The sequence below is a fragment of the Echinops telfairi genome, unplaced genomic scaffold, assembly GCF_000313985.2.
Source record: "Echinops telfairi isolate 266 unplaced genomic scaffold, ASM31398v2 ScPeMD7_2565;HRSCAF=3150, whole genome shotgun sequence".
NCBI classification, from domain to species: Eukaryota; Metazoa; Chordata; class Mammalia; order Afrosoricida; family Tenrecidae; genus Echinops; species Echinops telfairi.
Genome location: NW_022106463.1, coordinates 5,127,585 through 5,141,936, shown reverse-complemented (window position 1 = coordinate 5,141,936; position 14,352 = coordinate 5,127,585). Strand labels below are relative to the sequence as shown.

General features: G+C 50.8%; 1 protein-coding gene across 1 annotated transcript in view; it reads right to left on the bottom strand.

The window, feature by feature from the left end:
- ATP8A2 (ATPase phospholipid transporting 8A2) overlaps positions 1-14,352 on the bottom strand; it is a 616,683-nt gene that overhangs the window by 42,128 nt on the left and 560,203 nt on the right. Inside the window, exon 32 of the mRNA XM_045293987.1 lies at positions 1,358-1,446. Within this exon, the coding sequence (XP_045149922.1) occupies positions 1,358-1,446 (89 nt within the window). The remainder of the gene's footprint in view (positions 1-1,357; positions 1,447-14,352) is intronic.

The following is a 14,352-nucleotide window of genomic DNA, read 5'->3' as shown; positions in this document are numbered from 1 at the left end:
GGACGTTAGTTGCACTGAGCCATTTGTAGTGCTTTCTAATTTAATTGTTTATTTCTTGTATTATATATTTATCTGTATATGATTTAACAGTTCATTTCTTGTTATATATCTAATTACCTTTATAAATAAATATATTAAATTATCAGCAATTTGGTTTTATCTCTCTGGAGAACCCTGTCTAACACAGAGACATATGGGTTGACCCAGTGGCTGGGGCAGCGAGGTCAAGACCAGCAAGTGTTTGGTTCTGTTGTGCACAGAACCGGCTTGACGGCACCCCACAACCACAAAGCGCATTAGCGAAGGATCTCCTCATGAACCCAAAATACAATTCCATCTTCCATAAAGATGAAATTCTCTTTCCCCGTAGACTTCGCAAAACTGACAGGCTAGAGGAATTCTGTTGGAAAGTTTCTGAGTCTGACTGATTTGGCAGGGAGAAAACCATGAAGACTACGGCCTTCTCCTAGTTTGCAGTGATTTACACAAACGCAATACATCTTTAAGCATAGTGTGTCAGTCTGGGTTGACAAGAGAAACAAATTCATTCACGCTCATGTGTGTGTAAGATAGAACACTATATCAAGAACTAATTTATGCATCAATAAGACATCCCAGCCCAGTCCGGATCAAGTCTGTAAGTCTGACATTAGCCCATCTGTCTGATACCAGTCTATAAATTCCTCTTCAGATTCACACAGCACGTGCAATGATTCTGGATGCAGGAAGATCACAAGCCAGTGGGAGGAAAGTCTTGTGGATCCGGTGGCAGTGGAAGCATCTCCAGGGCTCTGGCTGTCATCAGCGTGGCTCCATGTGGCTTGTCCACAGGAAGGTGTCATAGAGAGAGTGTGTGTGCCTCCCATTTCCAGGGAGGAAGACAGGAGTTCCCAGAATCCTCAGGAGAAGGCCATGCCCTACCCACCTACCTAGAGGCCTCATTGGCTATGGCCTGACTGACAGGATAGGCTCCACCCCTTAGATCAAGTTGACAGGAGATGATGTAACTGCCACACGTGGGATTCTGAGCCAGGCCATATTGGTGATCGCTTAGCATCAACTTTCTGATCTAAGGAGAACTACAACCTGAGCCATGCCTCCTAACCTTGATGGGCAGGTCTGTCTATGGAAATGCTGCCTTATGATCAATGACAAGGCGGTGGTCTCAAAATGAAGCACAGTTGGCCAAGAAAAGCAACACCCTTCATCCCCAACAGCAGGCCAATGGCTTCTGCAGACTCCCCGAGTGCTGAACCTCCTGGGGCAGCACTCGGCTTCAAGTGAAAGACAATTCACTGCAAGGGCAAGGGGGCAAGACTCAGGGTGACTCCAGTCATGACTTCCTTTCCCAACTTACGCTCTCCAGGCGATGTCTTCGATCAAACACGCCGTGGGAACCAGAAACAATCCCAGCCAGAAGTGCGCGGAGCTCAGGACCATGGTGGCCTGCAAGAGACAGAAGGGCACTTGTCTTAATATTCAATTGTTTTCTTTCCTTTTTAAACGACACACCTGGGACCTCCTTCCATCATTCCTAAGGGATGAGCTTTTGATGTTCCTGGAATCCTTTTATTCATCCATCCATCCATCGCCCTTCCCTTGCTCATTTCTTCTCTTAACCAGGATTCCTGTCAGAATCATTTGGTGCAACAGTGATCCTCACCACCCAGAAGAGGAAGTCCTTACCTTCAAGTTCAAAATTGTGTGGCGTACTCTCCATTGTACGGTAACTCTACGAGGCAGTAACATACGAGGCTTTCTAGGGGGCTTCAGAGGAAAGGTAGGCAGAGGGGAGGGCTTGGTTGAGAAGGTATGGGACATGAGAAATACCTGGAAAGACATACCAAGTCTCCACAGACAGAGAGGCAGACCAGCAGGGAATTAGGAGTTGTGGGGTAAGTGCAGGGAAGAACATCCCCCCTAAGACTCTAGCCTGTTCCTGGCAGATGAGCCAGGGATGGTGGGGGCAGATAGGGAGGACTATAGGGAACTCAGGAGGGGGACCAAGTTAGATGTCTGTTTGGGGGGACCAAAAAGATAAGGCAAAAGCAATGATAACAAGGAGTTTGCTCTGGACAGCAGATATGGAGTCAGATGCTGATTTTAAACAAAGGAGGCCTCGTGATGCAGAAGGTCAAACATTGGGTTTCTAACCACAAGGTTGATGGTTCAAACTCATCACCTGCTCCTTGGGAGGAAGATGAGGCTGCCTGCTTCTGTAAAGATTCAGAGTCTCAGAAACCCTGTGGGTCAGTTGTCCTCAGGCCTTGAGGATAGCTATGAGTTGGGGCAGTCTTGATGGCAGTGGATTTGGGTTGGCTTCAAGAAGGCAAAACTCACTAGTGTTGAGTCCATTCTGACTCCTAGCCTCTCTGCAGGACAGAACAGAACTGCTCCAAAGGGATTCTGAGGCTGGTGATGAGCGCTAAGCCATACACACGCACGCGATGGTCTTTCTAATTGTGCCGCATGCATGTGAAAGCTGGGCACTGAATAAGAGAGCCCATAGAAGAGTGGGTGCATTTGAACTGTGGTGCTGGAGAAGAACATTGAAGATGTCATGGATTGCTAAAAGGACAACCAGCTCTTTCTTGGAAGAAGTACGGTCAGAGTGTTCCTTAGAGGCTAGGATGGCAAGACTTCATCCTACATATTTTGGTCATTTTGTTGGGAGAGATCAGTCCCTAGAGAAAGCTATCACACTAGGTAAAGTGGAGGGCAGGCAAAATAGAGGAAGTCCCTCCACAAGATGGGTCGACACCACCATGGTTGCATCAGCGGGCTCAGGCACAGGACCGATTGTGAGGATGACGAAAGACAAACCGGGCAGTGTTTTGTTCTGTCGTGCACAGGGTCGCTATGGTCGGAACCAACTGGGTGGCACCTAACAACAAGAACAACACATGAATATCAAGATACATCAAATATATGTCTAGTTCCATCTCAGCATTTCCTTGTCTTCGAACCAAGTCACTTCAGAACTTAAACAGTGGAAGCGGCCCAGGTCCTGATCAACTTGAGAGAACCGACTCCTTCAGCCTCTGAGTCCTAAACCCACTGCCATCCAGTCGACTTTGACTCCTTGAGACCCTAGACAGTGTATGAACGGAGGACTCCTGGTGGCAGAGGGGTTAAGCATTGGGCTGCTAACTGCAAGGTCAGCGGTTCAAAAGCACCAGTAGCTTCAAGGGCGGAAGACGAAGCGCTCTACTCTAGCCAAGAGTTACAGTTGGGAACCCACAAGGGTAGTTAGTTCTACCCTGCCCTGCGGGGTGACTACGAATCAGAACCCACTCGATGGCGGTGAGTTTGGGTTTGTTTTGTTCCTCACAGGAGCAGACAGCCTCCCTGATCTACCTCGGAGCAGCTGGTGAGTTTACTCTCAAAGTCTCTTCTTGGAGGCAGCCGTGGTTCAGTGGGTTAAGCATTAGACATCTAATTGGCAAGGTTGGCAGTTCAAGCACACCAGACACTCCTCAGGAGAAAGATGAGGCTGTTTGCTTCTCTACAGACTTACCCTCTTGGCACCCTGAGGCACAGTTCTATTCTGTCCTAAAGGCTTGCTCTGTGAGCCCGAATGAACACCATGGCCAGGGAGATTTTGTGGCAGACATTTCAAGCACCACATAAGTAACTCGGGCATGAGTCGTGGACGATGGGCGTCCTGTGTCTGTCAGGGGAGCCTGGTGTGCTGCCCAGAGGCTGAGCAGGTTCAGTGGCGCTTCCAGACTAAGACAGACTAGGGAGCAAGCACTGGTGACCTGTGGGTCACAACTGTCCGGCGGCGCCGCTGGGCACCACAGGGTGGCATGCACTGGGGCCAGCCTGACAGCAGCTACCTGCAAAACCTGGAGAAGCTTTTTGGCCATCTATGCTGGCTCTCTCTTCTTTCTTTCTTTTTTCCCAGGAAGCATTGATTACGACGATGAAACAGAAGTTCCCCTTACCCAGAGACGCATGATGGAGGACTTAGAGTCCAGCCTCCCGTCTGTAGACAGCTTACCTTCACAGTTAATAGGAATCCCAGGAGCCAGACCTGAGCCCTGGTGGCCCCCACGGTGAAGCACTTGCAGGCAAATGTTAAAGGCTGGCCGTTCGAATTCACCTATAGGCTCTTAGGGAAAGAGCGCTAGAGACCGGGCCCTGTAAAGATGGTGGTCTAAACCTCCCTACGTGACATTTCTACTTCTGTCACCAGGTGGGGTCACTATAGAGGAGCAGATCTACAGAGCATTCTCCCCCGGGTGGGGAGTTCCGGGTGGATTTGAACTGCCAACGTTGAGGCTAGCAGCAAACCCTTCCTGACAACACCACCTGGGCTCTTCCAAAAAACCCCGAACTCCCTGCCATTCAGTCCGTGCCACCCCCGGTGGGTTTCCCAGAGTGTAACTGTTTACTGGAGCAGAGAGCCCAGATTTCCTCCCGAGAGGCTGCTGGTGGTTTCAAATTGTCCACTTTGAGACTGCTGCCCAACCCATGAGTAGTAGGACTATACTATCCGGACCCCTCGCCCGGCCTCTTCACGGGGACCAGGAATCGGGAACTCTGGGCTACAGCAACAGCTTTTGTTGTTTAAATTTAGCTCAACTGTTCTTGCTCTCTTCGCATAACAAAGAACCATTTACTGAGCCAGGTTAGGTGACCAATGGTATTGAAGTACTCGCCTCCCGGCCCTCCCCCTCAGAGAGGAGGAGGCTTCAAAAGTTTGTGGATAAATCCCATGATCTTTTCAGGCCATTTTCACATGACCCTTTGGAAGCCCCTCATACCAGTGAGTGGTTGGGAAATACCCCTGTGGCGTGCTAGCGGCCCCTTTTGGATGAACACTCCCCTCAGTTAATAGGCTTTGAGCTGTTGGTGTTGCCACTTGGTTCTAATTCACAGCGACCCCACTTGGTTCTAATTCATAGCGACCCCACTTGGTTCTAATTCATAGCGACCCCACTTGGTTCTAATTCATAGCGACCCCACTTGGTTCTAATTCACAGCGACCCCACTTGGTTCTAATTCACAGCGACCCCACTTGGTTCTAATTCATAGCGACCCCACGCACAACAGAAGGAAACCCTGCCCAGCCCAGCTGCCCAGTTGTTCTTGTGTTTGAGCCCGTACACACAGCGGCTGAGTTGATCCATCTTGTCGAACGCCTGCCTCTTTTCCCCGCCCCTCTGCTTTGCCAAAAGTAGGCTGTTCCTCTCCAGGGACTGGTCTCTCCTGACAACATAGCCAAAGTATGTGAGACACAGTCTCCCCATCCTTGCCGCTATGGAGCCTGCTGCCTGTACTCCCTCCAAACTAGATTTGTTGGCCTTTGGTTAGCAGCCAGTGACTGTTAGCCACTTAGATGCTAAATGCACAGGATCACCCCCACTCCCACCCCTGGTGGCAAAATCAGACGCACTTTGCATTTGAGAAAACCTGGGGCTCAGGTCGGGGAAGCTGTCAAAGGACAGGGCCCTGGTGAGAGTCCCGGCCACCCATAGCCGGCAATGTAAATACCAACCCACTAGCTGACCTTCCAGCACCTGGCCAAGAAGGGATAGGGCCTCCCGCGCAAACAGCTACCACGCATGCAGTCTCCCCAGCACCTGCAGCACTTCATCAGATGGGCTAGACCACCCAGCCGCCTATGTGTCATGCCTACAAACTCCGTCCCACTCAAAACAAGAGATAGGACACACAACCTCTGAGGCAGTGGACTTCATTAACATCTATTCTTTTTGGCCAACAAAGCAAAAGGTCCCCTCATGCCTGGATGTTGCTATTCGGAAAGCTCCAAAGGGAGCCCTTCACTCACCCAACAGCCACAGCAAGGGACTTGGTGTGCTCTTAGCAAGCCCACTGGAGATAGTACACAGTGGGCGGAGGAAATAATGGCTGGGAACATTAAACTGACCGAGGAGGCAGGCCGTACGTGGAGAGACCACAGGTTAAGAAACATCTGTGGGCTGCAGCGCCACCACCCTTCCTCCCATGGTTCGTCCTGGCTGCACTTCTTTCAAGACGGATTTGGTTGTTCATCTGTGCGTCCACGGGACTTCCAGTGGTCGTCACCAGCACCACCTTTCAAACGCATCGACTCTTCTCCTGCCTTCCTTATCCAAGGTCCAACTTTCCCATGCAGATGAGGTGATGGAAAATACCCTGGTTGGGGTCAGGCACACCTTAGTCCTCAGAGTGACAGCCTTGTTCTTCAACACGTTCAAGAGATCTTGTGCAGCAGGTTTACCCAATGGAATGCGCTGTTGCTTTCTGGACTGCTGCTTCTGTGAGCATTGATTGTGGATCCAAGCAAGATGAAAATCCTCGACAACTTTGGTATGTTCTCCACGGATCGTGAGATGTTACCTATTGTGAGGATTGGGGTTTTCCTTACACAGAGTTGCAAACCATCCTGAAGGCTGTGACCCTTGATCTTCATCAGCAAGTGCTTCAAGTCGTCTAGCTTTCAGCAGGCAAGGATAGGTCATCTACATCTCGCAGGATGTTAATACACCTTCCTCCAACCCTGATGCTGAGTTTTTCTTTACGTGGTCCAGATCCTCACAGTATTTGCTCAGCATACAGATTAAGTAAAAGGACACAACCCTGGCACACACCTTTCCTGATTTTAGGTCACTCCTCACTCCCTTATTCTGTTTGGCTGCCTGCTGGCCCAGTACAGGTGCTGCACGAACATAAAAAAGTGTTTTGGAATTTATATTCTCGGTGTTAGCCATACTTTGTTCTGATCCACACAGTCAGGTGCCTTGGCGGAGTCAATAAAACCCAAGCAAACATCTTTCTGACATACTCTGCTTTCAGCCAAGGTCCATCGGAGGTCAGCAATGGCATCTCTTGTTCCAAGTCCTCTTCTGAGTCCAGGTTTTGTTTCTGGCACCTCTCTGCCAATGTAGTTGAATTAACTTCTGCCAATGTAAGGTCATTAATTAACTTCTGCCAGTGTGGTTGAATGAACTCCTAATTAACTTCAAACGGTTGAATTAATGAGCAAACTTTCATTTGCATGGGCTATTAGTGACATTGTTCAATCATTCCCTGTGCTGTGAGGGTCACCTTTGTTGGGAAAGGGCACAAATACAGATCGGAGTCTGAGTACACTTCCATTAGGTCTGAAGACACTTCCGTTGGGTTGACCATGTAGCTGTGTTGGAGATTTCAAGTAGAGGAAGGCTAATACCTATAGCTTTGCACCTAAAGAGGAAAATGTAAAAGTAGGTGACACTTGCTTATAAACATTATAAGCGTGGAGCTGCACGCCAAAAGGTTGACTATGGACAGGGCATGACTGAGCCACATTCCTGAGAAGAGATCCCCATCGTGCTCGACCCCCATTATGCTCCACGAGGAGGAGGGCCTAGGCCTATTCAATCAAGAAGCTTAGCTGCCACCGAAGAGAGGCCACACGCATCAGCTTATCCTTCTCATGGGCAATCCCAGCTTCCACCAGGCCTTGATGCTATCCTGAAGGAAACACCGTTCAGAGCTGGAATTTTCTGGAAATTGTCTTGGCCACCAAGCTTCTCCGTAAGCACAAACTGAAGACACGGCATGGTCGTTTCTGAGGGTGAGCGACGTTTCTCTCACCCCAGGAGCTGAACTCAACAGGTCAGAGAGGCAAACACCCACAGGGCCTGACAGGAGGGCCCCACTGAGGGGAGCTGGGTCTTCGCTGCTCGTTGACTTGACACTGATGGGCAGGGAGACGATGGAGGCGACATAAAATCACAGCGTGACTAGGGCACACACACATACATATCCTAATTGGGATATATTAAAAAAAAGCCCCAAACAACGTTTCATTGTTAACTGGGTGCAGGTGTACAAGGCAAATCACTTTCCCATTCAACAATTCGTACGCATTTTGTGCGTGTCGTCAGTAGGACCGCCACCATGTGCCAGCACTTGGTCCACTTCCTCACCGCGTTTCCTCTTTCCAGTCTTCTCTCCTGACCCTTCTGAATGTTGGTCCTACTGATCTCAAACGGTCAATGGCTCTCAGGTCTGAGTACTCTACTGTGCCCACTTGTTTGGATGAAACTGCCTGTTGTTTGGATGAAAACTGAGCCGGGGGATGAGTCGGGCTCCTGGCTGGAAGGGTGGTTAGGGGTCACAGTCATGGGTTTTTCAACAATCTCTATCCAGCCAGTGGCCATCTGATCCAGGGCCCTCCTCTTTTTCGCTGCCCCTTCTACCTCACCAAACCTGATATCCTTTGTCAAGGACTGGTCTCTCCTGACAATACGTCTGAAGTATGAGAGACAAAGTCTGACCACCCTTGTTTCTCAGGAGGACTCTGGCCGCGCTTCTCCCAAAACGGATGTTGGTCCTTTCCTCAGTCCCTGGACTTTCGATATTCCCCTCCGGCACCCCAACACTGCTGTCTATGCTCTGGGAGGCACCGTCTCAGCCTTTGTCCATGATCCTGGAGAGTGGGATTCAGATGGATCAGGAGCCTTAAATGACATCAGGTTGATGAACCGCTTGGTGCCTCAGTTTCCCGTGCTGCAGGGCAGCCACGGCAGTAGCGCCTGCCCCACAGCAGGGCTGTAGAGCAGTTAGAGACCTGTTCAGCTCACTCGAGTGGATTACATAAGCATATTAAACCTCTCCCCATGCGATTTTTCCAAGCCCCTCAAGAAGCCCTGGGGGTCTGTGGGGGTGGGGTGGTGGGATGCAAACCCTTCAAAAATAACCAAGTACTTCTTCCTTCCTCACAGTCTTGCTGGTGCTCGCCTCCCCCTCCCCATCTGCACAGCCCCTCGCTGTCCCTTCTGCAGATTTGGAAACAGCTCTGACCATAAAATGACTCAGATGGAGCAAATGAGCTCACGGCAGCGCAGGCGGCGTTGCACCCTGGCAGGGCCCTGAGTCCCTGCCAGCTGGCCACGGGCCCGCCCCTCAGCTGGCCTTCTCCAAGCTGGTCCGGGGGACCAGAGATGAGACATTTTCTCCAGTGTTTGCTTTAGTCTGACAACTGCAACTGAAACTCTGCAGCCGCGTGCAGCCCCCGAGGGAGGAGCTCCGGCCCCATCTCCCCTGCCCCCCCCCACTTTCTCCCTCCAAAGCCCCTGCTTCTTTCTGGGTAGAAAAACGTTTTGCAGGGAGAAAGATTTGACTCCCTAGAGATTTCGTGCTAACCAAATGCATACGGCCCGCTAACCCCACCAAGACCCCGATTAAGATATAAAAACTGGAAAAAGCGGGCTTTCCATTTTCAAGCAACCCTGGTTGGGAAAGTGCTGGGTGGATGACCACAAGGGCCGAGGTTCAACTCCACCAGCTGCTCAGGGGGACAAAGATGAGGCTGCCTAGTCCCATTGAGATTTATAGTTTGGAAACCCTAAGGGGCAGTTGTGCTCGGTCTTTTGGGGTGATTAGGAGTCAGAATTGACTTGATGGCAGTGGGTTTGGTTTGGGGATTTTGTAGCTCAGTGAGTTACGTTTTGAGCTACTTACTACAAGGCCACAGGTTCAAACCCATTAACTACTCTTTGGAAGAAAGATGAGGTTTTCTGTTCTGGTAAAGATGTACAGCCTTGGAAACCTAAAAGGGCAGTTCGACTCTGTTTGATAGAGCTGCTGTGAGTCAGAACAGATCCGATGGCAGGGATTGCCCTTTCTGTCTCTTCCCTTAAAAGTGTGCTGTTTGCGAAACCCTAGGGGCAGCTCTATCTGTCTTGTTGGGTCACTATGAATTGGAATCTGCTTGACGGGAGTGGCTTTCTCACTTTTCAAGAGCGGATATAGATATTTTGGGATGAAACCAGTAACGTCAGACATTGTATCGATCCATCTCATTGCGAGGCTTCCCTCTTTTCACTGCGTGGTGTGCTTGTCCAGGGGCGGGTCTCTCCTGAGAGCACGTCCACCTCACTCTGACCCAAGCCCAACCCACCCGCATCGAGCAGATGCTGACTCCATCTTTGGGGGCAGGGTAGCACTACCCCAGTGAGTTTCCCAGACTCACTGTTTATGGGAGTAGAGAGCCCCAAAGGGCGGCCGGTGGTTTCAAACTGCTGTCCTTGCGGTTCACAGCCCAACTCATAAGCGCGACACCAACAGGACTCCCGTGTCCAAACCACCAATCGGCCACACAGACGATGCTTGATGACGATGCTTGATGCAGCTATGGACTGCACTTCCTACCAGCAATAACTCCGGCCCCCAGCGAGGGTGCCACGAACCAGACACGTCATTGAAAACCAGCCCTCACTCGTTCCCACCTCTTCCACGCATGACCCATCGTCATCACTGCGGCCGTCCTCGGCAACACTGGCCCCCACACAGGGCACAGGCAGGCCCTTGGTTTCAGCTTCCCCTGCCCCTCCTTTCCGGGAGCTTTGCTCAGAGTCAACCAAACCCACTGCGGTCTTGCTGACTCTGGCTCACAGCGACTCCACACGAAAGAACTCCCTCCGCGGGGTTCACACACTGCCTCTGTCTCGAAGCAGACAGTGACGCCACTCTCCTCCGAATGACTGGTGCCTTTGAAACCCCCTGACCTTTCAGTTAGCAACCAGGTGTTTTAGCACTGTGCAACCAGGGCACCTTCCTTTCAGAGTACACCCACCTGTATGATCTCCAGGACCCACAAGCAGCCCTGAAAGAGAGATAACCACCTCCCCCCATTTTACAGACGAGGCAATTAAGGCCAGTGCGGAGTGACTCGTCTTTGACCACACAGGCAGCTGCTGAGTCAGGATTTGAAATGAGGTCTCGTTGGTCCAAGAGCCAGTGCCTGGCCCAAGAGGGCAGCGTGCCCTCTTCCTGGTGGACCATGACTTCCGAGTCGACTTCTTCGTGGGCTAGTTTCTTCAGGTGAGCCTTGCCCAGCATTCCAATGGCTTCTCTTCGGGCCACTTGGAAGGCTTTATTCTCATAGGATTCTCTTTCTCCCTCTGCTTCAAAGATCCCAGTGGGACTCTGCTAATTCGCCCGCTACAGGTCTGGTCCTCGTCCACTTCCAGTGGAACATTTGAAGACGATAGACTGAACACCTGGACTAGTTCCAGGAGAGGCCTGGAACGTCCCGGCTCACTCAGCGGTCGCGCTCAGCAAGCACTTGGGCACCCTGACTCCACCCGCTGGGTGCTTGCTCACCGTCCACGTGGTCAGTGTCCTGTATCAGATAGGCCAGCTCGTAAACCAGCGGTGGGACTGGATCCAGTCCTGAGACGGCTCACCCATTCATGTTTGGGTGTCGGGTTGAGTTTCGTGTGTGAGAGGAAACAAATCTTTCGAATGCCGCTGTCTTAGAGACACACATTCACATTTTTATCTGTGTTTCTCATTAGCATGGGGTGTGTGGGGTGTGTGTGTGGTGTGTGTGTGGGTGTGTATGTGGTGTGTGTGTATGGTGTTTGGTGTGGTGTGTGTGTGGTGTGTGGGTGTGTGTGTGGGTGTGTGGGGTGGGGTGGGGGAAACAAAGGAAGAAAGGAACAACTGCTCCCGTGTCTAAACCTGAATCACGCCCACGTGTACTGCACTACCCGTTCAAGTAAAAGGGAAGCTTGAGATTGGTCAAGCACGACAACAGAAACTCATCTGTAGGGTAGCAATCTGTCCCACACAACCTATGTGTATGTTTGTGTGCACTTTCGGAACTACATCCGGAGATGTTGTTTCCTGGCTCTTTAATAGAAGGATCATGATATTGTCTCCCCCCGTAACAGCTATGAGTATTGAGCATTTGTCTCTCTCCCCACGCCCACTTTCCTCCCTTTCACGCTGGTGGCTTGAGCTTGGCTTTGGTGGGAACCCTGAGACCAGAGGAAGCATCCAGAGGTTAAGTCTCATTAGCTAATGGGCCCCGAGACACAAAAATAGCAATGGAGTCTTCAAGGCATCTCGCAGAACAGCGGCAGGCTACGGCCTACTGTTTTCCGGGATTAGGAAGTAGTCTGGGTGAGGAACAGAGGGTCAGGTTGACAGTACTGCAATTTCCAGGGACTGCAGACAATGTGGTCACAACCTTACGGGCTGTGGTATCCTCGGGAGAGTCTCCAGAGGCAGAGCACAGCCCCCACGGAGGCTGGAGTTCTGGATCATCTCAAATATTTCCCAAGTTTAACGCCTTGGAAGTGAGGCTTCAGGCTCCTCTCCTTCCCCTTAGAGCTAACAGCGGAGATGGAAGCTGGCGGTGATCTCACTGGGGCGGGTGTCACCAAGTGCGGTTGCTCATGGGGTCACCACTCCTTGGCCCCGTCACCCTCCCCCCGCACCAGGCCATAAAGAATCCTTGTGACACTTCACATCAAGATGAATCAGAGGTGATAAATACGGTAGGAAATTATCTAAGTGTAATATTTCTTAGCTTATATGAGTACTAATGACACCCAGTTACGGTGCGGGTGACGAATACTGAGGGTCCCCACGCTGAGCTGCTAACAATCAGGGGGAGGAAGAACACTCTGGAAAAACAAAAAGAATAATACTGAGAGGGCTATGCACTGCCCAAAGGACAAGCAACTCTGTCATGGAAGACGGACTGCTTAGAGACAAATATGGTGAGACTTGGTCTCACGTACCTTGGACCTGTGGTCAGAGAGACCGGTCCTTGCAGGAGGCCTCATGTTTGCTAAAGTAGGGGGGTAGCGGACGAGAGGAAGGTCCTCGACACATAAGGGTAGTAGAGTGGCAGTGCCGGCGGCCTCAAACGTAACAACCAGTGTGAGGATGTCCCAGGACTGGGTGGCATTTCATTCCATTATCACTTTGAGGATTAAGGTAATCCTGACCCAAACCATGGTGTTTTTAATTGCTCGTATGTACGAGAAAACTGGACTCTGAATAGCTAAGAACGAAGAAGCGATGCTTTCACATCACAGTGTCGGCAAACAGACCGGCGACGTCGTGGCCTGCCAAAATGAACCAGTCTGTCTTGGGACAAGATGCTACTTAGAAGCAAGCAAGGATTTCAAAACAAGAAGAAGCAAGGATGGAGAGCCTTCATCTCGGGCACTTTGGACCTGCTCTCAGGAGAGATAAGTCCCTGGAGACGGCCATCCTGCTTGACAAAGTAGAGGGTTCGTGAAAAAGAGGAAGATCCTCAACAAGACGGGTTGACACCGTGGCTGCAGCAATGGGCTCACACACAGCAACCAGTGGGAGGATGGCGCAGGACTGGGTAGAGTTTCCTTCCGTTATACACAGGGCCGCCATGAGGTAGACCCCACATATGTCACCTTAAGCACCAGCAAGCTGAGCAGATGAAACATGCTCTTGTTGTTACAACGAATTCCATGGATACTTGCATAAAAATAATACTTTTCTGATGAAACGCTGCCCAGACGACCCCCACGACAGTGCCAGTGAAGGTAAAGAGGAGGTCCGAGTCCAGTGGGGATGAGGGCCTAGGGGAGGCGGAAGAACATGGGGGTGATACGAGCTGAGCAAAATCAGGTCTCTTGTAGAGGAGGTAGGTTGCAGTGATCGGGTGGTGGAGGTGTGGACTTGGGAAGAAGTGGAGAAGGTTCTCACAAAAGAAAGAGGAGGTGAAAGGAGTGTGAAGACATGATTCATAGAGAACTTATTCGCGTAGATGTAAAAATGCCCAGCAACAGGAGAACAGTGAGTGAAATCCACATAATACTCCGATAAGGACGAGGAGAAGGTGCTAGCAGCAAACCAACCTGAACTAGTGGTAGAATGAGAGGCCTGAGTGACGGAAAACAATGGTTCAGAAGGAATCAGCCACTAGATGTTGCACATTCCTACTCTGACACGCCGAAGGTCCTCAAGAGAACTGACGCAAAGGAAACTCGCTTTGGTATGGGCCACTGTGTTAGTCCGGGTGGACTAGACAAACAAATCCACAGAAATTCATAGGTGCATAAGAGGGAGTTTTATATAAAGGGTAATTGTACATTAAGAGCGCCTCCCAACCCAGTCCAGTCTTAAGCCCATAAGTCCGATCTTATCTCCTATGTCTGATACTAATCTATAAAGTCCTCTTCAGACTCATGAAACACATGCAATGACACCGAATGCAGGGCAATCACAGGCCAGTGGGTGGGAAGTCTTGTGGGTCCAGTGGCGTTGTAAGCATCTCAGCACTGGCAGGGGTCTCCACGTGGCATCTCCAGGTCCAGGGTTCTGGCTGCATCAGGGTAGGTCCATGTGGCTTCTCCTCAGGGATGTCTCTCAAGGAGTCACCCTTGTCAGTAGAGCGTCTCTCAGGGAGTGAGCAGAGAGAGAGAAGGGTCTCCCACCTCCAAGGAGGAAATGCAGGAGTTCCCAGAATTCTCAGGAGAAGGCCTTGCCCACACAGAGGCCTCATTGGTTATATCTTGATTGACAGGCTGGAACCCACCCCTTCACTCTTAATCCCTTCAGGTCCCCAAGATGACA